This window comes from Falco punctatus (genome assembly GCF_963210335.1).
Source record: "Falco punctatus genome assembly, chromosome: 4".
Taxonomy (NCBI): domain Eukaryota; kingdom Metazoa; phylum Chordata; class Aves; order Falconiformes; family Falconidae; genus Falco; species Falco punctatus.
Genome location: NC_137583.1, coordinates 77,935,342 through 77,958,979, shown reverse-complemented (window position 1 = coordinate 77,958,979; position 23,638 = coordinate 77,935,342). Strand labels below are relative to the sequence as shown.

Below are 23,638 nucleotides of genomic sequence, written 5' to 3'. Positions count from 1 at the left end.
TGTGATTTTGTGGTAAATCGTTGAATCTATGTCTTAGTTGCCTTTTATTATACAATGAGGATGGTAATTCTTCCATTCTTGCATCCCTTTGAGTGCATTTTTAATTTAGATCTTTTCTTATGACAGGGAACAACCTTTATTTTGTGTCTTACAATGCTCAGCACTTTAGGAACTTTGACTTTAATTAGAATTAATGGATGCTAGCAAATGCACAGGAAAACAAGCTGCATCTGGCAACTGGCAAGGAGTAAGGGCCTGGGACCGTGTGTGATATTCAGTATGACTGAATGTAATAAAGAGTTGTCTAAAAATTTTGGAACTTGCACCTGCTTGTCTTTTTGTAGGCTGAATGAGTAACCGAGACATTGTAGACTATTTCTTTTGCAAAGGTTGAGTTTGGATAATTATATAATATGTTGCTTATGTATTTTAATGGTTGCCATTAATTGTCATAATTGCTATCCCTGGGTGATATTGTTGGGAAATATTAACACTCTAATAGCAGTAGTAATCCTTTATTCATCCATGAAACCTTAAATGTGACATATGACAAGTTGGATGGGATGCAGAAGAAAGATCTAGGCTGACCCTGAATGAACAGGAAAAAGGCTATGATTTGAAGTAGGTAATAAGGTTAATTCGAGGCACAAGAACAGTTGATGGTCAGTAGTGATGAAAGGAGAAGAATCTAGTACTTCTGGGATGGAAAACAGAATTTTCTTCCGCAATTGCAAGCAATTGCAAGCTCTTCAGAACCTATACCAAAGCTTTCAAATGGAGATGTGAAAGCCATAAGAGGATCGTCCTGTGTGCTCATTTCTTATCTAATCTTGTAAAGGCACAAAATGCAGTAACGTTAAAAAGAACAGGAATTTCTTGTCTTAGTGTAATGAGGGGGGTGAAAATCTGTTTATTTTCCAGTAAAGTTTATTACAAAGTGATTTGAACATATGAAGAAGTAGAAAACATTCTGACTTCTTAAACTGGAGTGTTGTTAAGTGGTAGTTATTAAACTATTTGTTTTTCACTACAGAGTGAGTTTTATTTCCCCATGGACAAAAAAAAATACCTCAACTATTTCTACTTCCCTTTTCTGTTCAGTAAAGTAAGAAAGTAGAAGGAGGCATGTGATAGACAGTACTGTATTACTGTACAAGACTATACTGCCATCGAGAGGTGTTGGGTGATATCATACCAAGTACAGAGTTGAAGAAGTGCAAAAATGAAAGAAAAAAAAGAAGAAAGCTTGTTTTAAAAAATTCATGTGTGTGTATGCATAGCTAGCTGTGTGTTAAAACACATTGAACATTTTATAAGCGTGCAGATTTCTAGCTATGTGTGTATGAGAAGTTCTTGAATGACAGAGGTATTTCCCTTTTATTTTCTTGGTTATATTAAACAAGACTGTAAGTGCTTGAGATTAGGTCAAATGTTAAATTCTTTCAGAATCATATGGGCCCTTTGTGGGCCCTTATAGATAACTATCTGTGCAGTACCTCTAGGTATCTACTCCTATAAATAACTCAGAATTGCCATTTTTATTTTAATCACATGATAATAATTGAAAAGTGATAGATTTGCTTTTACAGTCAGATCATTTGTTTCTTTAAAAAATGATTGTAAAAGGTGATAAGGAATTCAGAGCTGAGGGTATTCAAGTTTGTAACTTCAGTACAGAAAAACTGCTGCTACTGGAAACTCTTAATATAAACTGTTGATGAGGCTGGTATTTGTGACACTTAGTGGAGAAATTATTAAGCTTGAGCAACCTGAGCTTAAACTGTGTGTATTCTGGCCTCATAGTTTTCAAATCCTGACCTTTGAGAACATAGTTAAAAATCTTAAAATGAGATACACTTTCAACTGCAAAAGTTAGCAAACAAGAAGGCAATGTTCTTCAACCTTTGGCCAAACAGAATGAATGAGCAGGGTGCTATGATGAGCTGATGTTTTGTCTGTTTTTTCCATAACAGTTTATACCAGCACCTTGAAGAGACTGGAAAAAAAATAGATTGATGAGATTTCTTTCATTGCATATGCAAAAACTCAGAAGACAGAGGCCATGCTATTGTGATTCAAGCTACTGATTTGGAGATCAGGGTATCTGGAGACTTACAAGTTGTGTGTGTTTGAGCTAGGGGGATGCACACACATACAATTAACCTCTTTACCTCAAATCCCCTTCTTGTAAAACTAGAGTCATTGTACTTTCCTCACAGGAGCGCTGGGAGGAAATACCATTAATATTTATGAGACACTTGCACACTGTGGTGATGAATGACACAATAGGAGTTACCAGTACTAGATAAGCAAGAAATCATTTCATTAAAGAGTACAGTAGCCGTCTCCAGTTGCTTCTCCCCCATTTTGAGGGTAAGGAGCTGTAGTTGCCAGCATTGATGGTTGAATAACAGAGTGATAAAAGCTCCCCACCAGGCGACTGTACTTGTTACTGCTAAAAAAGCCTCAGCACAGGCTGATAAACCAGCCTTCCTCTCCATCACAAAGCAGGCAGGTGGTAGAAACCCTCCTACCAAGACCCTCTGTCAGGTGTTGTCTGGCTCATCACCCTCGGTTATTCACCATGTGATTTTTTTAGTGTATCTTTGATCAAATTCAGAGGAGGACAAAGGTTGTTCAGGGAGTTCTGGGCTAGCACCTGGACAGTTTTGTAGCAAGACTTCATTGGAAATTTCCATTGTCTTTCTTCAGACCTGCTTTGCAGGCAGCAAAATTGGTAGCCTTTTTAGTAATGCGTAGTGCACGCAGGTCTCATAGAAATTTGAATGCAGCAAACTTGATTGTGTGAGGTGGGTAGATAATTGCATCCCCATTTTTCAAATAGAAAGCTGAAGCAGAGGAAGTCTTGTGTCACTTACGCAAAGCCACAAATATCTGATACTGCAAGTGTCAATGCAGCTGGGTTGGAGATGCAACCATAAACAATTACATGTGCTTAAAGTCAGAAATTATTTCCCTTTTTTCTCCGTTAAAATCAGATATGTTTCTATTTCCTGTCTTTAACTATAGCGTACACTTATAAACATTTTAATAGATTCTTAAAGTGCTCAGTGTTTTGGTGCATTGTTTATTGTTGTTGTTGTTATTACTATTATTATTATTATTATTACATCTTTTACGTCTTAATATGGTTTTCCCGTAGTGAAAATTAAAGGAGCACTTCCCATGGAATCATGGCACAATGAACTGCAAGAATATCATACTGAGGGAAAGTAGTTTATTTGTGCTAATATAGGTCAGTTGGTATGAGTTTTTAAGTAGTATAGGAGGGCTGTGGTATAGCAAACTTGCAAATGTACTTTTATCACCTGCAATTGGGATTTTATCCTTTTAAGAAGAAAATACGTGTGATGGCATGTGGGAACACTTAATATTTATAATACATAGACTAAAATGTTTATTATGTAGGAATCTGTAATTCACCATAAGGACCTTTCCAGGATTTTTTTATTATTTTGAGACTTTGCTAGATGAGTAGACAAGTAAAAGGTAATTTTTTATTTTGAATACTTAGTTACTTAATATATTTCATTTTAAGGGCAAAACTGAAGTCATGTACGTGCCAAATAGTTTATCAGCCTAATTTCTGATGGCAACAAGAATAGCAGTTATATATGTACCGGGATTCTGGTTTGGTAAAAGCAGTTAAATTAAATTATGCCAATTTGAAAGTCAAAACCCGTTGAGTTACACAAGAGCATACTTCTTCTGGTCAAAATAGGAAACATTTGGGATATTTTGGGGGTTATGTAAAGACTTTAATTTGTAACCACACCGTGTACGCTCAGTCTAAGTGGTAGACAAGAATAGTTGTTCGTGCGATTTGCCATTTCTTCAGCACATTATTTAAACCATATTACTGTGCATATTTTTTATTTTGAATGATAGTTAATCTCAGCTATGATTAATTCTTTTAACATTTGGATAATTTAAAAAAGATGTGCACATGGTGTTTACATAGTAGACATGGCTAGATGCAAGTGCTTTTAAATGCAGCCTATTTCACTTTAGTCATTACCTTCTAGAAAAAAACTAGAAAAAGTTTTTTTGTTGTGGTGAGGGTGAGGGCTGCCCTTTGCATAGTTTTTGTGATTTCAGAACCTAGAGAAGGGCATAGCTGTTGGGCCACATAATTAAGACATTAACAGAAGTTAGAATGACACAGTTGAATTTTGGCCAGATGGAGTTTGAATGAGTATTTTTTTTTTCACACACTTAGGTAACTTTCATGTTACCTTTTTTTTTCTCATTTCAAGTTTTTAATGGGATCTGTCAGTATAACAGAAAGGTTATGCCCTCAATTACATATTGTGAATTAAATGAACTTTACAAGAACTAGCGGGGAGTTTGCTGGCCACTGTTGTGTTTCAAATCTAATTTTCAAACTTGTTTGAGTGATGTCTTCCCAACCTGACAACCAAGGCTGACATGTTAAAAGCATCTAGCGGTTCTTGATTAACAGAATCCTTCAGTCTGTAGACTTTCTTTTCCTTATTACTTGGTGCACAAATGATGTGGAGCTCAGACTCTTGAATCAAACAGCATTTAACGACACTGAAACCGGTAGTTCGGTGGGGTCTGAAAAAAAAGCACAATATATCTGCAGTTCTGGTCTTTGGAATCCATTTGTTCTTTGTTTTGTGAACTCACACCAAAACTGAAAAAGCTTCTGCCAGACTTTTACTCTTCAGTGGTACGTTTTCACTTTCTGTGTACTGGCATGCACATCTCAGTTTCTTTACTTAAGTTACTAATTCTTCCTTTCACTTCATTACTTGCATTACGGTGTTCTTGGTTGTCAGTGTTGCATAACTTGGTGTTGGGGAATGTATCCTTGCAACAAGAATTGAACTCGTGTCTGTCTGAATACTGCAGAGTGCTGCAGTGGCTGACCTGCTTCCTCTCTGGTTTTCCTGACAACTCATCTCTTGAGGGGGTAGGTTTCTTACCTTGTGAGCTGCAGTTGATTAATTAATACTAAAACTCTTGTCTGCTAATAGCTTGACTGACTGCAGCAGGATTAAAAATGTCTTCTCTTGAATTTAATGGGATGGATGTACACTGCAGATAATGTAGCGAGTTAATGTATTGTCTTCCACTTCTAATTTCAGGCTGGAGGTTCTCAAGTGATCTTTACGAATCCACTGGAAATTGTCAAGATTCGATTACAGGTGGCTGGAGAAATTACTACTGGTCCACGAGTTAGTGCCCTCACTGTATTACGGGATTTAGGCTTTTTTGGTCTCTACAAGGTATGTTTTTTTAATATATACATGAATTAAAACAAATTATGAATGTTTCAAATCATAGGATCATTTCATTGTTCTCACAGACTTTCATAGGTAGACATAATTGTACTTTTTAAGAAATTCTTCCTTATTATGTGATAGTATATCTTCATTTTTCATTTCTAACTTATGGAAGAAACTGTCTTGTGTTTTTGAGCCTGTGGTTCCTGTGGATCTGACTAAGATTTCTTTTCTCACTTTGTGAGGTGTAAGTATTGTTTATTGGTGATTATTTTGTGACTCCTGATGTTCTGCCTGGTGCAAAAATAAACCTATTTTCATCTGCTTCATGATATAGAGCTTACAGTTTTGAAGCTGTGCTTTTTTTTGTGTCTGAATCAGCAACTTTCCCAGCTGTCATTGTTAATTTGGTGATGGGGAATTAATTGCAGCGCAAAAATAGCAAAGAAATACAGACAGTGAGCCCCACATAAAAATAAGCTCCTAAAGCAAGTTTCTTCTTGCTACTTTAGAAGAACATTGCCACAAATAATATCAGGAAAAGCTGCTTTTACAAGTGTATACTACAAACTCAACAGTTCTGCTTTCTACTTTACTGTCCTCACATAGACACGTAAATATGTTGAAACAAAGTTAGGTTTAACGTTAAACTGCAACAGGATTAGAAACATCTTCTGTTGAATCTAATAGGATGTATATTGCAAATCATTTAAAGGATTAACGTACTGCCTTCTACTTTTAGATGAAGGATACTAGATGTGGGGGAGTATGAAAGTTCTTGGAGTACTTTGAGATAGCAATTACACACAGTATTGAAAAAAAAGTTGTAATGAATGCCATATACTGCAGGGCACCGTGTGATCTTTCTTCAGATTCTGCAGCTTACGTCTTGGTAGAAAGCTTTCACACTACCATTTTTGTCCCAGTATTTCCAGTGCAGCAGGCAGTGTTCCTCTGTTTCTTATTTACAGCAGTGTAACCTAAATTGAAGATGCTTTGAAAACCACCAAATAAGCCCTGTCCCCCTCCTCCAAGTATATAAATTCTATCTCCATTTTTAGGCATCCAGTTCTTTTAAATTGTTCTGTTAACATTACAAAGAGCAAGTCTGCCTTCGAGCAGATGTATGTATGTTTTGGCCTGGAGAGAAGTTGCAGGTCTGAATAAGATTTAATGGGGAGTTGGTTTTGCCTTTAAATTGACTTGCTAATTTTTTTAGGTGTTTTACTGAAGCTGATGCTATTGTGTAAACTCCTAGTAAATGACATTATGGTGTTGATTGGGTCAACATTTACAAGTGAAAACATGGCTATGGTAAACAGTCTGCATCCCTGAGACTGTGCAGGAGTGGAGGGCAACTACTGACTTTTACTTGGACTAGTAAAAATGAAACAAAATGAGAAAGACTTACTAAAATTAGCATTTTTAGTTGGTTTTTTTTCTGAATACCTGCTTTGATGGCTGAGCAGAATTTGCTCCATTTTTCCATTTTTAAATGGCATTAATGTCTTGGGTCTTATTAGGAATTATTTCTGTTTTCTAGAGTAGATAATTGATGAATGTTTGTAAGGAATACACCTGAACAGGAGCTGGTTACAGCACTATGCTGCATCGAAACAGGCAGTTATTTAATCACAAGCTACGCATTTCGTTGGTTCATTCATTAAGTCTGTTTACCTCCACAAGAAAAGCCACAGAAGGGTTTTGGTTTTACTCTTTTGTTCTCTCTCTCTCTGTCTGTCTTCCCCTCCACCCTGTTCCTTATGTTTATGTCCATTTGTATATCCGGTTTGGATCCATTGCCTACAAAAACTTGAGTGATCTGACAAAACTAGAGAATTTAACCTGGCAATCATGGTTATACACCCAGCAGAGCACAGGCCATGTCAGAAGGCTTGTGCGTCCAAGTGCACCCTTAGGCACGGCCAGCTCTGTCACTGGGCAGGTTTGTGCTGTTGTCCACCAAACACTTTGGCACTGTAGCCAAAAAACCAATGGCAATCCTATCTGCCCCCTCTCCCATATGCCAGCAGGAGTGTTGGTGTAGCCACATAATGATCTGGAACAGTTAACGCGTTAGAAGTAAAGCTTCTTCCTCCTTATGGCTTACTTTATTTTGAACCCAGACCAGCTCTGTAGCTCCTCAGGATGGTTGTACCCAGGCAAAGGGAGGAGTGGCTTCCCGGCATGGGGAACCCATCAGTCTGTATCAGAGGAATTTTATACTGCCTTGAGGTGCTTGTGGAACAGTGGTGTTAGAGGCAAAACCAGTCCCCTCCTGAATGCTTGTGCTGAAGCTGGCAGCGTTGGTGAGGCCAGACAGGGATAACTCCTTCATCAAAGTCACCAGCCCCAGTAAATGCTACCCAGAGACATCAATGGTTTAAAATGAAGTTCAGACGAGGCTAGATTTCATAGGTGCTACCTTCTTCGATGCTGCCTCTAGTAGATTAATTTAATGAATATAATGACCAAGTGACCATCAAATAATAAGTGTTCTACTAATGAGAACTGAAATGTCTCAGTAAATTTAGAAAGCTTACTCTCAATGAGTCAAAGTAGCTTTAAAACTAAAACAGGAATGAGGATTTTGTGTATATCAGTACTTTTCATGCTGTTCACTCTAATGTGAGCAACTCTCATTTGCATCTTAAGTCTTTGTTTTAGCCTTGTCTTTTGTTTTTCAAGACACACGGCTTGTATCTCAAGCTCTGAATGTACTTATTTTAGTAATCTAAGTAAAACTCGATGCATACTGCTGCAGAAGAACAGAATAGATACTTGGTTTAGAAAACAGTTTTATTTGTAGATCTTGGAAGTTTGTTTGTGGGCTTAATGGGCCTTCATGTAAGTATCCCAGCTATTTAAACACTGGTCTATCTTAGCCATGATTTCAGACCAACTGATTAAATTACTTTTGCAAGTGTTGAAAGCAAAATTCTGTAGACTTTTCATTTCAGGGATTTTAATTTGAAATAAATCGATGTCTTCTCCCCGCCCCCCCGTAAGTTTTCTTTAAAAAAAAAAGTTTAACAACCCAAAATTTAAATGTAATATTTCATTTCATTATTGACAACAAATTATTTTTGTTTTCATGTTTTTCTGTTTGGTATGGCCTGAACTACATATTTTCTGGATTTTTTTTTCTTTCTTTTGTGACCAAAAGAAAGCAAAGCCAACAAAAATGAATTATTGCATCAGTTTTGGTTCAAGACCATAATGTTCCTCCTTTTCTACTTGACTTGCTAGAAATTCTTGTAAAACTGCTCTAAGAAGGGTTGACTGCAGTTTACTACAGCAGTTTCCACCACCGACCACCCAAATAATAAACTTCTGATATCTTCATTAATGATTATCAGGTGATGTGTCCCTGGAAAAGGTGAAGATGGCCATTGTGTAGATGAAGCCAAGTAGGGCAGGATAGTATGAGAAGCTGTGCAGAGGGACAGGATCCTCTGTTGCTTACAGCATTTCCTTAAAGCTGTTGTGTTGAGATGGGAAGAAAAGTCATTCCCTCAACCTGATGGTGAGCTGGCGAAATCCACAGAGAGCGAGGATCAATGATTTGTCTGTACTGCCGGCAGCGGAGAAAGTAGGCTTCTTATGAAGATGGAATAAATGGAGAGATATCACATATTTAAGAGGAAGTTGGAGCCCAGAAGGCATGATGTTAACTTGTAACTAATAGTATCATAATGATAATTTTTCAAAATGGGAGCCCTGATATTTTTAAGCAGTTGGTTTTTTGTGATGACCAGTCAGTCTGCATGCTCGTAGCCGAGCTGAAGTGTTTCCATTGCTCATCAGTGTGAGTTTACTTCTGTGTTGTTACAAACCTCTTAAATCAGAACAGGCCACCCAGTCTGCTGCACGCTGGCTTTTCTGTGTCTTGCTCTGCTTTGGTGCTGTTCCTTTACTGCATTGCAAGGAGTGCAGTGAAAATTCTCTTTTCCCAGTCCAGAAATAAATCATTTTGAAAGCTGTTCTTACCACCATACATCAATCCAGCATGCTCTGCTTAGTTCCTGTGAATCTTTTATGCTGAAATTTGGGTGAAAATCTGTAAGTCTTCCATATAGTAGTCGGCGAGGAGGAATGTACTTTCGTTAATTGTAACTACAGCCAGAAGATGTGAAGAATTACCTATATTGGTCTTAGCTTCATAAGGCAAATTCCTGCGTGTCTTAATAAGATCTACTGCTTGTTGTTTGAATTCTTCTATTTTGTATTAATTTCTACCTGTGGAGCACCTTGTGTGGATTTTAAAATAAAATGCCCACACACCCCTGATATAGGTAATGTCAATGTTCCCATTTTGCATTAATAGAGAAAACCAAGGCATGGAGAAATAAATCTTATGTCTCATGTCAACAAATTCACAAAGGAAATGCTATGTAAACCCTTTTTGCATTCAGCTGAGTGAATCTTGTATTGATTATGATCATAATTACCCCAGCATTGTAGTCCAAATTAATAGCCATTTGAGGATCACTGAGAAGCTGGCTTTGCATAGTTTTGATGCCCCTCTCTATTAGTGAGATTAATATTCTTTTGGGTCATTCATTGGTATGTTAGCGTGATGCTCTGCTGTGCCAGTGACACAAAACAATTCACAGTAGTACTGTGCAGACACCTGTGCTGTGCTCTACTTGCAGACTTGATGTTAGAATCAGAACAATTTGCGTTGAAAGCCAGTCTGGAGGTCATCTGGGCAACTCAACTCAGTATTTGACCACCTTCGCGGTTTTAAACAAACAAAATAACTCAAAAACCCCTCACCCTTTTTCTAATGGCTAATTAGAACTGCCCATGTTCCAGCTTCTGTCTATTGCCTCTAGTCCTTCCACTGTGCACTTCCAAGAAGAGTTGTCTTCCCTGCACCCTCCCTTTTAAGTAGCTGAAGAGAGCAGTAAGGTCTCCCCACAGCTTGCTCTTCTTGGAGTTGAGCACACCAAGTTCCCTTGGCTTCTCCTCATAACACCGTAGGCTACCCAGCTGGCTTGTCGGCCCTGCACTGGACTCGCTCCAGTGTGGCCACATCTTTCTTGTAAGGGAGAGACCAGAACTGGACACAGGACTGCAGGTGTGGTCTAACCAGTGCTGAGTGGAGGGGAATAATCACTTCCCTTGCACCCTTGCTACTACAGCCCAGGGGGCAGCTGTCTGTCTTCACTGCAGAGAGGCGTTGCTGACCCATACTCAATTTTCCCACCAGTACCCTCCAGATCTTTTCTCCAAAGCTGCTTTCTGGCCACTCAGCCTCAACCTGTACTGCTGCATAGGACTATTCCAGTCCAGATGCAGGACTTTGCATTTGCTAATTTCGACTTCATGATGTTCTTGTCATCCTATTTCTCCATCCTCTGATGGTGTCTCTGGATAGCAGCCTTGCCCTGTAGCACACTAGCTGCTGCCCTGATTCAATCTCATGCGCTAATCCGCCGAGAGTGCAGTTCCTGCTCCACTGATTTAGCTATGAAGGTACTATGGCAGACCATCCCAAAAGTCTTGCTTATAGTCAAGGTGTGCAAGATCCATTGCTGTCCCCTCATCCACAGGTCTGGCAAACAGGTTGGTCAGCCGTGATTTGGTAAATCCATATTGGTTTTTCCCAATCTCTCTCTTGCCCTCCATATGCTTGGAAATGGCTTCCAAGAGCATTTGCTCCATAAACCTCCCGGGGACAGAGGTGTGCCCAAACAGCTTGTAGTTTCCCAGATCTTCCTTCCTCCTTTTCTTCAAGATGGGTGTGGCTTGTCTTGTTCCAGTCATCAGAACCCTCTTGGCTGACTTGACCTTTTGAAGGTAATGACTGCCTCACAGTGACACCAGCCAGCTATCTCAGCACCACCGGAGGTATCTCTTGTGGTCTCACGGATTGTGTATGTGCAGATGGCTTAGGTGCTCTGTCTGTACGTAGTGCTTTGCTTCTGCCAACTTTCCTGGTAAGCTTGTGGAGCTGAGAGGGTTGAGGACAGATTTTACTAGTAAAAAGCAGGGTGAAAGTAATTTCTCTGCCTTTTCCATGTACTTTTGTAGCTAGGTTTCCTACCCCCATTGAGCAACAGCCTCACAATTTGTTTAGTTGTCGTTTTGCTGCTGCTGTGCTTACAGAAACCCATTTTACTCCCCCTTCACATTGCTTACTAGATGGAACTCCAGCTGACCCTTGGCTTTTCTGACTCATTTTCTGCATGCCCAAGCAGTGGTTCAGTATTTCTCCCGGGCAGCCCATGCCCACCTCTGTTTTCTTTTTACTTTCTGCATTTGAGTTCAATCATGAGTTCCCTGATCATCCATGCTGGCCTTCTGACATGGTTGCTCAACCTTCTGCACAGTGGAATAGACCATCCTAGTGCTTAGAGGAGACTGTCCAGGAAGACCGGTATTATCCTGGTATATCTTTGTAACGCTAAAATTAGTTTTTATTTGAAGGAAAATTACTATAATGATGCATAGAGTTTCAGGTCAGATGTTTTAGATCTCCTCTCCTTCTCTTCCTTCCCTCCCAAAGAACTAAAGACCAGGGGGACTGGAAAAACAGAAAGATTTTTTCACTTCAACTAATTGTCCATCATAGTAAGTAGAACAATTTAAAGTCAGAACTTCCTCCCAGATTCACTGCGCCTTCACTGGGTGTTCAGATACTAGCAATTCTGTAACGATACGCAGCTTAGAAATAAAATGCGTGTTAATTCCAGCAATAAAAAGATTTGACACATACAGCTCATTAGGCTAACTGCTGGGTTGAACCCCTGTAGTTCTTTAAAGCTAGAAAGCAAATATTTTTTTCTGCCTTTGTCTAAAATTCTGAACTACTTGTGTAAATAAGTATTTTAAAGCATTATACTTCTCAAAACCCAGCTGCTCCTTTGGCGAGGCACATAACAGCACTTTTGCAGAAGGAATTTGTTTCCTCTGTTTGTCTTCTTTCTGCCAGTAATTGTTGCTATGAAAGCACCAGGGCATGAAAACTTACAACTAGTAAATTCTTTAGCTACAGATGTTCTGGAGATGACAGCAACTCCTAATAATACAGAGACAACATATCCCAGTCAGGGAAGATATCATTTAACCTAACCCAAAATGTCATTTGTGTTGGCAGAAATGGGAAAGGACGCATTTCTAGTTTTCAGTATTTTAATAGATTTTATTTAATTTCTGGTCACGGTTAAATATTGACGTAATCTTACAAGATTAGCTAATACAGTTTCTGTCTTCTGCCTATCTTACGCAGTAATATGCATAAAGTCCCATTAAAGTCAGTTGAATTTATATTGTATTGGTTTTGAAAGACTTCTTTAAAGTGCTCATGTACACATTGTACACCTACTAATTTTGTACATCATAGAAACTCATGTCCATATAATATCTGCCACAAAAGGTTTAATAAAATATTACTCTTTTTGCAAGTAATCATTCTGAATGGTGCTTTACAGCCTAACAGACAGCGCCACTCCATAATTTTGTACAGCAAAGTTGTTCTGTGCTCCCAAGATAACGGTAAATAATGCGGTAGTTAATGAATCCTTGAGGAAAGGATATGTTGGTTGTGGTAATGTTTATGATTACAATTACTAGAAGGTATTTAGCTCAGATTTGGGCTTTGGTTGATATGGCCAACACAGTTTGCATTTCCAAAACTAGTCAGAAAAGCTTTCAGAAGTCTCTCTTTTATTTTTGACAACTTCATAAAGCTTCTGGTGTGTTGAGCTGGAAAGTGTAATCTCAGGTGACAGGATGTGTACCAAGCTCCCACGTGGTTGCTTTGATAACAGCTGAGGTTTTTCACCTCTTGAATTTGTGGGTTTACAGCAGGATGATGAACATACGAAACGGAGTAGTAGAAGTTTTGAGTTATGTTAATTTGCATCCACCATGCCTATTTATGACTGTGTTCTCATACATGGGAACGTGCTCTTCAGAATTTTTCTTTGAAAACAAACAAACAAAAAAGCCCTTCCAGGTAAGAAGACTATAATTTTTGTCTGCAAACGGAATCTGAATTGCTGGCACAACTTTTCAAATCAGCATTTTATTCCTCTAACTTTGTGCTAAATCAGTTTCATATTTGGTTGGTGTAAATATATGTGAATAAAACACTAAAGCAGCTTTTAAGGTAATGTCGTTTTACAGTAGAAAAAATTACAGTCCTTGAAAGCAAATGCCAGTAATATTTGACTAACTGTTACAAAACCTGTTAGGTGCTGTTAGGGCTCCGATTCCAAAGGGTTAAGTCTGTAGTAAAACCCAAGAAGAATGCAAAATGATCAAGAAATGACATGCTGCCTATTGTTTGTAGCTATAGGATCAAAATAACAATTATACATGCCAAATAAATTCTAAACCTGTAAAGGAGAAAAAGAGGGGGTGGCTGTAAGTACAGGTGCCAGAAGCATTAAATAACCCTCCCAGACAAGGTGCACCACTGTTGTCTTGAATGCTGCTAGGTCCCCCCAGTCTGGCATTTTCCCCCCTGCACTAGACAATGTGCATTCACTGCAGGAGACTAGGTTAAGCCTGCGTCTCCCAGACCTGCCGGCTCCTTCTGCCCAACCCGACACAGAGGTGCCTTTGTCAGTATAATTACCCTCCCCTTGTAATAGAAATAGTTTGTTTAGAGCCTTATTTGCAGGTAGAGCTGGTATAAGCAGGAATTAGCATGCTAAAGAACCTGCCCCGGCACTGACTTGGGCTTATTTAGCCGAATCTTTGACAATCGGGTTTTTTTTTCCTCTGCTGGTTTATTCAGTGAGATACTAGCCGAGATTAAGAGCTTTAAGGTTATTAAAGAGATTGAAGATGGGAGCCAACTGGCTGTTGTGTGAGGGAGGCACATGTCGTGGTGTGTAGGATCTCCCAACAATTTCATGCCTGGCAGGTCTGCACCTTGGCTGCCAGAATAAACTCGGCGGATGATCCCTACAGCTTTCTGGGGATTGATTAAAACTCCTTTTGGCTTTCAGCATGTTGTCCACATCAAAAAGGTGCGGGAAGTAAAATAAATGTTTCTTTTGCTTTTCAAGATACTGTGGCCGATCTCCCTAAGCCTTCCTAATTGGCCTAGGCTGGTTGCGGATGATTAACTTGAAGTTAAATGAGGCCTGCTTTTAAACATGCTTTCCCAGACTTTAAACTGAACGATGGGGGGAAACTTTAGACTGTTGCGATGCTGGACTGGAGCCAAGCTGCGTTATTATTAAAGTGGACCCGAGTTTTGATCCAGGTTTTGTTTATGCTGAGCCAACCAAGTTCATGGATCATCCCTCCCTCCCTGCGTACCTGAACATACATTATTAGCAATACTAACAATATGCCGTTTCTGCCCCATGAAAAAGAGCCTGTTAATGAAGGGGGAGGAATATTAGCAGCTCGGGTTAAGAGTTGCTCACGTTTGGAGTTTATTGATTTCCGTAAGTTATTTTAACTTTTGTCGAGGTATCTCAGAGTATGAAAAAAATGCAGAGGGAAAAATGCGTGCAGTGTTTAATGGCAGCATTGCCAAGAAAATAAAAGTAACGTGCCCTGAGGGCAAAGGCAGCAAGGAGATTTGTTCTGAGGAAAAGCATGCTCTAAAAATAAATTTCTGAAGAAACCGTGTTGGTCTGTGAATGTTTCATTAGTGAGTTTCATGATTTTTTTCTGTGAGATAAAATACAGTGCAGACATTTGGTTGTTAAAACGTTGTTTTTTTCATACAGAACTTGGTAAACCCCTGGTCTTTTCTTTTTATGTGAAGGTTAAAAGTAAACTGTAAAATGGGCTTCTGTTGTGCACTGAGAGGCCAGAACTCTTGTGTCTCTGGTGAATACAGTACAAAAGTTTTACCATCTCTGTGCTCTCAAGGTAAAGTGTGTGGGCTTTGCAGGTAACTTTGTGAGGAGAATCCAGCCCAGCATCACTTTGTTCCGTGGCTGATCATGCCATTCCATGCGGGCGAGCAGCGGAGCGGCTGCAACAGCAGCGCATCAGGTTCCTCTGCGGCATCTCCCTTAGTGTATCTGGGAAGGCATAACGAGAACCAGTGACTGGCAGCATAAATCAGACAGATCCAGCTGAGCAACAAGGCAAAGGGTCTGAACAGCAGGGTCATTAACCTACGGAGGGATTGTCAGGGGAGGCAGTCCCTTCTTGGTCTGAAAATGTCAAGGAATAACCTGAGGCAGCGTGGTGGAGAGCAGCTGGGGCTGGAGCAGAGCACGACGCGCTCACTGCGTTCAGTGAGTCAGTGACACAGAAGGTCTTACTAGAAGATCTAATGGCTGTTTTTAGAGAAATCTTTATTTTCTCAGAGGCATTCTCTGACTGCAGGCTGCACTTATTAGCATCTCCCGTGAACTGGCTCGCAGGACCTGGTTTTCCTGCCACACCTCCCGCTCGCCCGCCCCTGCCTTGCCTTGCTGAAAGGCAGCTTTTCAGTTGTCCTGATACCTTGCAGCTCTGGTGTCTTTGCTTGGTAACCAGCATCCGACTTGAATAAGCACTATATTTTAACTGGTGTTATAGTACCAGCTAAGCTTACAGATATGTCCAGGCATATCATTATATTTAATTAAATTCTGTGGATATTAGCATGTCCCCTGTGAAATGTCTGGTGCTCAGCCACGGCCCCAGTAGATCTGTATACAAGATAAGTACAGTAACAAGGGCACCCCAGGAGGGCTTATGGATGTACCTCGAGCAGTTTCACCGTGACTCCACCCTTACTTCAAAGAGAAGAGGCTTAGGCTCATCCGTGAACCATTTCTTGATCGAGCTTGAAAGATTTTACCCATTTTATGAAGCTACCTCCTGTTTGTGCCTTCCTGCTGGTCTCAGTCCTGGTGTGTTCGGGCTGTGGCGTCCTCTGAATCTCCATATTGAGGAAAGGCAGAGTGCAAGTCCCTTCTGCTGTTAGAGCATGGGTATTATTTGGTATCTTATTTTGGATGACCTCCCCTAGTGGCTTTTTTGCTTTGCCCCCTGCTTGGAACAGAGTTGACTGCTTGCCGCTACCCCAAAACTTTCCTTGCCTGTTTTCCACCCTCTTAAGTTTTGAAACCAGATGCATTACTGGTAACTTTGATGGCTGTTTGTACTGCTTACACAACTTGATAGCAGGGCAAATTCAACAGTAAGAACTGAAACTTGGAACAAACTGTACCCTAGATAGCTTGTACTTTAAAAATCACAAGTGAATAATCCTGTCACTTTTCTGTGGTAGGTCCCTATGCTCTTTCTTTCCCTCTCTCCCTTGATACGTGTTGCATTAGCAACTGCAGCGTCTGCATAGATGCATGGACTAAGCACTATCTTCCTTAAAGTACTTACTGTAAGTGGGAATGAGAGGTGACAGACCTGTCCTGTGGCTCAGTCTACTTCAGACACATCTTGAACTCCCACTACATGTGCACAGCTACAGTGTGAACTATTTAAAATTCTGCAAAGGTGTTATCAGAGTTTACTCCAACACATGACATTTTCTCTATTATCAGCAAATAACTACAGTACTAGGGAGTGAGGGAGAACAAGTAGACAAGATAAATACAATGACAGAAATTACTGAACCAAGAAACAACACACAGAGTCTCCTCAGCAGGGTGAAAAACATGGATCTCAAAATTCTGAGAGAAGAAATTGCTTTTTCTGTAAGCCCTTTGCAACAAAACAAAACAAAAAAAAATACAATGTTGCTCTGCTCTCTGCTGTTTGTAAACCATAGTTAAATTTGCATATTCTCAAAACTTGTTCTCTTTTTCAACACAGGGTGCTAAGGCATGTTTTTTGCGTGACATCCCCTTCTCTGCTATTTACTTCCCCTGTTATGCTCATTTGAAAGCTTCATTTGCAAATGAAGATGGGAGGGTTAGCCCTGGAAACCTGCTCTTAGCTGGATCAATAGCTGGTAAGTGCCCAAATTTCTTGTTGCATGGCACTATATTGCATCTGCAGTGCAATAGTTATGGCAGTGAGAACTTAGAAAAGCTCTGAAGAACTATATGCAATTATACTGTATTTTTCAATATTGTGCCTAAATAACAGACATCTACCATGCTGTAGAGTGAATTGGGGTTAAAAATAAAGACACTGTTAAGTTCTTGGTATAACCATAATGTTCAGGAGGCAAAAGAACGGGAAAGATTTAAGTGCTGATGTTTTGTTAACACGTATCATCATTCCTATTGAAGTTACTGTGCTGGTTTTGGCTTGTGTCTGACTGACTGGTAAAGTTTTGTTGAAGAGGTTTATAAATAAAATCATGTCATTCGTGAACTTCTTTAGGATCAGAAGACTCTTGAATTTTGGTATATAGAGTCCAAAAGCCATGCTGGCAGTATAGCTGTCCAAACACGGTGACATAAAGTGTGACAAAACGACAACAATTACTTGCTAGCCATGGTAGCCTATGCAGTTACTTGGTTTCATGAGGATTTTACCCTTACCGCTTTTTTAAAGTATGAAACAAAACAGAAAAGTTCGAAAACATTTCTGCTGTGCCACAGGTTGCCGATTCCTAGTGTACCTAGATGTGACAGAGGTGCTGAGTGTCATCTTGAGCACTTTCTTAGTTTAGTCTTCTGCAGAGCAGATAGGAGACCCAAACCATGCTTAACTTGTCACAGATTTAACTGGAGTGCACCAAAGCCTAAGGGAAAAGTCAGAGACACACTTTTTAGCCTCAGCTTGCTTCTGTGTCTATGCGTAGCTGGTCCCTGGCAGGGCACCCAGCTTCTACTCGCAAAGGGGAGCACCGTTTAGTAGCTGCTTCCTAGAGAGGGCAGCTTGAGAGTCCTGCTGTGTCCAGGGTTTTCCCCTTAGGAAACAAATGGGCTTGAAAATTTGTGCAACAGGACCTTTGGGGGAGTGTGTAGCAAGTCAGAGGGCTCACATCAGGGGGTATTTCCATCGTGTTCATCGAGGTCTGCTTGGTCTCACCAAGCTGCAGCCAAGTTCTTCCTCCAGCATGGCCTGACAGGCTGCTGCAACTGCTAGGTGAGAAAAATGATGGAGTGGCATGAATCCATTGCAGATAGGTGGTCTGGCTATGTTTTCTCATTTGGTTTTAAGCTTGCTTCTCCCTGGGGAAACTGTTCTTTATCAGGATTGTACATGGGGCTATGTCTCTTGAGGAACAGGGACCTTTTATCGCCAGTATCTGGCCTTAAGAAGTAGTTAGTTTGTCTTGTTGAAGCACATAGCTGTGTATTCAGTAGCTCGTAGTCCAAAGGAATTGACCTGGCACCAGGAAAACCAGCTGTGTTCAAATGACTGGTGCTTAAAACCCCCTTGTCTTCTCCCCTCCCCCACCCCAAACCAGAGCCAGCCCCCAAGCCCCCCAACAGGAGCTTACAGCCAGCTTATTTCTCACCCATTTTAATGGAACAAAACAATTTTTGAACTTTAGATCATATTTACAGACTTGAAACATAAGCTGGCATTTTTAAGCCAAGTAATTTCTTAGATTTTCCTATTTTTCTCTTTCTAGCTATTGTCAGGTGATTGCAGACTGAGATAACCATCCCTTTGAAGTTCAGGCACAGAAGCAGTCTTTATTGTTGCTGATATGGCTTACCAAACTAGCTATAACGTGAATTTTATCCAGTGCTTCCTGTGAATCCCATCCTAGGTTAACTCTCATGAGCAAATTACACTGTTAAAGATACAGCACTCATCGTACTGTTTACAAAACCAAGGAATTTGTTTTACTGGGTACAAGTAAAGCGTGGTGAGGGTGTACGTGTCCGCAGTATTGCCACAGGAAAGTCAAGGGGAAGACAAAACGAAACCCGCGATCTCTGAAACGCTGGCTTGGTCTCTGGGCTGATGTCTCTGCTCTGGCCGGCAATCTCACCTGGTCGTCAGACTTCAGATGTGTGCATGAGCTCCGTCTGGGCGTGGGAAACACGGCCTTTCCACAGCCTGTGGTAATGGCGTATTCACGCTGGCCGTGCTCAGATATGCACCTGCGTCTTTTGCCAGCGGGTGTTGCTTTTGCTGGGTCTGTTTTCTTCCTTTTCATTGCTGTTAGGGACATACGCAACATGCATGTTATCTAGCTTGATCTGCTTCTGGTTTTCACTGTTCACCAGATGTCTCAACCTGCTGTGCCATGGTGTTTTCTGAGATAATCCTAATATCAGCTACAGGATCTCTCCTTGATTTGCTCCATCTGCTTATTGCCTCCGTGAACTTCCTTCTCCTCCCCTCACTCCTCCTTTTTTTTATTGTAAGCTCCTGCTGTGCCATTTGTCTTAGTTTGATTGTAAGTTCCTCACAGCAGAGACCTGTAAACTTTTGTCTGTAAAGTCTTTTGTCCTGTACACATAGCTCCTAAAAGCAGGATTAAAAACATCTTTAACTGCAAAATATCCTCAGTAATAAGGAGATGGAAGTCAATGTGTAGTAAGCAGAACTGTTTCTAAGTACGTCCTTTGGTTTTCCTTGAAAACACTGGTTGGCTTCTGAAGGGCAAAAGTACGGCTTTAAATTGGAGACTCAACCAATATCCTGGTGTGGGTAAGGCTAAGCAAAGAGGAATTTCAACATTTCTGGAGTTCAGAAACCTTTGCTGGGTTTTAGCACTTGCCTGCCAGACTGACAACTGTGCAAGTTCAGCGTGTGCGTTATTTTGGGGGGTCTGGGAGAGGCGGAGGGGTTCTTATTTTGGTGATACGCACACACTTACATCTCTCAGAGCAGTCTGCAGGAAGAGTGCTCTGGTGCTTGCAGCCAGACCACGCTGGTTTGGACAAAAGTTGTTACAGAATTATGAAGCCTAAAAAAAAGAAAGCAAAGGAGATTTATGCATCTATGTCTGACCAAGTTGGTTTGGAACAGATGCAGAATGGAAAAGTAATAAAACCGTAAGAGACAGTGTCTTCTGGGTACAGTCTTAGTGCTTTTTTTTTTTTGGGGGGGGGGGCGGCAGCTTTTTTTTTTTTTTTTTTTTTTCCAATTCTAAACATGGGCAGCCCCAGTTTGGATAGGAATGATTTTAGAAATACCACCCATTGGTAATTTGGATTTTTTTGCTTTCAGAAGATTATCTGCCAGGGTAAATTTAAATCTTTCTCCAAGTGTTCTGCTGAGGATGTCAGCTGTGGCTTTGCAGCTGAGCAGTCTGCCATCCCTAATGAGAAGAATGACCCTTTTTTCTGAACCTTAGCTCTCATGCCTTGCTGAGCATGCACAGCATTATCTAGTTCTCGGTGACATTACTGCAGGGTGGGGGTGTGTGTGTGCATGTGTACAGGCTATTCTAGCACAGTGTGCAACCAGAATGCCAGGAACCACAGAGAGGCATGAAAAGGAAAGGGAAAGATCGACCTCACCTCCAAAAACTTTCTGCTTTATTAACTATGCAAGTTTCTGGTTAGTGCTGAAAAATCCAGCCCATGCCTCCCAGCTCGGCAGGAAGCACGTGATACGGTTGTTCCTCTAGGAGAAGCTCTCTCCGGGTGAAGCCACATCCACAGCGGCTGCCTCTTGTGGCTTGTTTTCCTTTGCAGCTTCTGCTTAAATGAGATGTTGTTGGATTCTCCTGATGTGAGGACACAAAGCACAGCTATCCCTGGGTAAATGAGGTGTGTAGCATATGTGGCAAGGCAGTGGTACCCACCTGATGATTTTTGTGTTGTGTAGGTATGCCTGCAGCCTCTCTGGTGACCCCTGCAGATGTAATCAAAACAAGGCTACAGGTGGCAGCCCGGGCGGGACAGACCACCTACAGCGGTGTTGTAGACTGCTTTGCGAAGATCCTTCGAGAGGAAGGTCCAAAAGCTCTGTGGAAAGGAGCAGGAGGTGTGTAAAAGAGCTTGGATTAGTAAGCTATTTCTAATTGTGGTTTTTGTCACTTAGGAACTCTTTTCTTTTCTTTCAAGCTCGTGTGTTTCGATCTTCTCCTCAGTTTGGCGTTACTCTGGTGACTTACGAGCTACTGCAGAGATGGTTTTACGTGGACTTTGGGGGAGTGTAAGTATGTTCTCGTTGAACCTGCTTGGGACCTTGAAGCTGCACTTGGTTCTGTGTGGCTCTTGGTGCTCCTTGACATGTCAGAGTCAGGGTCTCGCTATTACAGAGGACACGTTGCAAAGGCTTTGTAAATTTTATTTATGCCACGCTACACTGGTGGAAGTTAGGATGATATTCCAGTACCTGTTTCACAGCAAGACATTACCGCATTTTGTATCACAGTTTCAAGCTGGGGACCTGTGTTAGTGTCAACAGAGACGGTGAGAGGCTAAATAATTGGCTGGGGATGTAACTGCAGAGGAAATGTCATGCCTGCCAGGTTAGAATATGCTCTGCATTAGTCCTCATTAGTTTGGTAGAGGATCTGAGTGCCTGATTAGGCAGGACGTTTGACATCCAAAACAGTCTATAGGTGTGTCACCAAGTCCAAAACCTATTTGTTGGAGCTTCAGCTCTGCCTCCTGCCTTTGCTGATGATACAGATGGATGTGTATATTGCTGTTGAATGTGATCCCAGGAGCAGGTGCAGACTGTTCATGAATCTTTGGGGACAGTAGTTCGAAAGCCATCACAAAAATTACTTAGACTTTGCTAGGCTCCTGGAGTGGTCGTGCACTGTAGCAGAGACTTACGAACCCCTCCTCCCCCACAATGCAGTTTAGATTAACGCATTACAAATCTTATTTGGATTTGGCCATAGTTGAATCAACACGGAGGCTCCTAACTGTTCTGGAAGGTTTTAAAACAGGGCATTTCTCATTACATTGTAGCATTTAATTTAGTTAGTTACTGAGAGATACGCTCAGATGTCTCCTTCACATTACTTTATGGAGGAGATTTTTGTGAACACTACTTTTACTCTGTGGAAATTAATTTCTCATTTTGATTATTTTGCAGAAAACCAGCTGGATCAGAGCCAGTTCCTAAATCTAGGATCACGCTCCCTGCTCCTAACCCTGACCATGTTGGTGGTTACAAACTGGCAGTTGCCACTTTTGCAGGGATCGAAAACAAGTTTGGACTTTACCTACCTCGATTTAAGCCATCGCCACCTACCTCAAAGGCTGCTGCAGCAGTAGGACCCTAAGTTTATTGCTGTAGGCTTTTTGTTATTAGTTGGGACAGAGCCACTTTTCTAATTGGTTAATACTTTGTTCCTTTAGCTTCTCATCATGTAACAGTTTAGCTTCATTTGAGTTTTAGGGCAGTTTTCATCTTAAATGTAATCATTTGTCTTTGTGCTTCCTTAACCAGATCACTGTGAAATTCTTACCAGTTGTTTTAAGTTTGGGACCATGAATGTATTTGTCCACATCTGACATGTGCTTGTGTTGGGAAGACACTAATTTTAGGTTCCGTTTATTGGGGAGGGCTGGGTGAGAGCTGCGAACCAGATCATTTTACAGGCAATGCTCAGTTGCAGATGAGCAGGGCGGATGCTACACATCGTCATTCAAATGGAAGAACTCAGTGGATGTCACGGTGCTCAAAGTGGAATTATCTTGACTGTACGTGTAAATTGGTTATGAACTTAGTGTGTATCTGTAGAGGTCAGCAAATACATACCCGGTACCTATGTATGCCAGTACAGCTTCAACTTTTTAAATATGTACACGCACAAGTTCTGTTTCTGGATTGTATTATGAAGCTTTTATGTGGAACATGTTTTTGTAATGGAAACCACATTTATAAATGTTTAGCCATTGTATTATGTTACTGGTATCAAAATGCTCAGAAGAAAGTGTTATTGTCCATGGTCTTTGCACTTTATGGCAGAACTTTTGGCATTCTACTACACATACGAGGAAGTTTCATAACTAGGTGCCTATCTTGGGTTGCTGGTGTTTGGAATTCAGTTTGTATATGCACTCTATAGTAAAACGCTGCTTGTTTAAATATCTGCAATAGAAAATTCATGCACTGTATCAATGGTACCTGCCTTAACTGCTGGCTTGTAATTGGCAAATAGGTGGTTTCAGATTCTTATTTACTTCATTGAGTCAAAAGAGATTAAAATACTCTAAAAGAAAAGATTTTACTTAATTTTTTGGTGCCTTGCACAGTGTTTAGAAGATTATGTATTTATGAAGATAGAAATAAATGTTTCAAACAGATGCACACATGGTATTCTGTTACAGAAACAGCATAGTACATCAAATGTCCTGTTCAACTCCAGTTATAAACTTAGTTTAAGATAAAGTTAATACTTTGATGTGTAGGCTATAAAAACACCTGCAGCTTAAGAACAAATTACCTGAATACCCCTGTGTAGAAAAGACATCTGTTGGTGTAAATGTTACTGAAAAAAGACATTTTTCCTCAGGTAAAAACAGGATTGACGTAAGCTTTGATATTTTGACCTCTACTTTGTGGGGGAGGTTAATGGGTTTTGAAGAGTCTGACTACCTAGTCAGCTG

General features: G+C 40.6%; 1 protein-coding gene across 3 annotated transcripts in view; it reads left to right on the top strand.

The window, feature by feature from the left end:
- Positions 1–23,335, top strand: part of SLC25A13 (solute carrier family 25 member 13) — a 102,014-nt gene extending 78,679 nt beyond the window's left edge. For all 3 annotated transcript variants that reach the window (XM_080384598.1, XM_080384599.1, XM_080384597.1), the window contains 5 exons: positions 5,133–5,273; positions 17,016–17,154; positions 20,892–21,050; positions 21,131–21,221; positions 22,119–23,335. In XM_080384598.1, coding sequence (XP_080240724.1) covers positions 5,133–5,273; positions 17,016–17,154; positions 20,892–21,050; positions 21,131–21,221; positions 22,119–22,308 — 720 coding nt within the window. In that variant the 3' untranslated portion in view covers positions 22,309–23,335. The remainder of the gene's footprint in view (positions 1–5,132; positions 5,274–17,015; positions 17,155–20,891; positions 21,051–21,130; positions 21,222–22,118) is intronic.
- Positions 23,336–23,638: the final 303 nt, after the last annotated feature.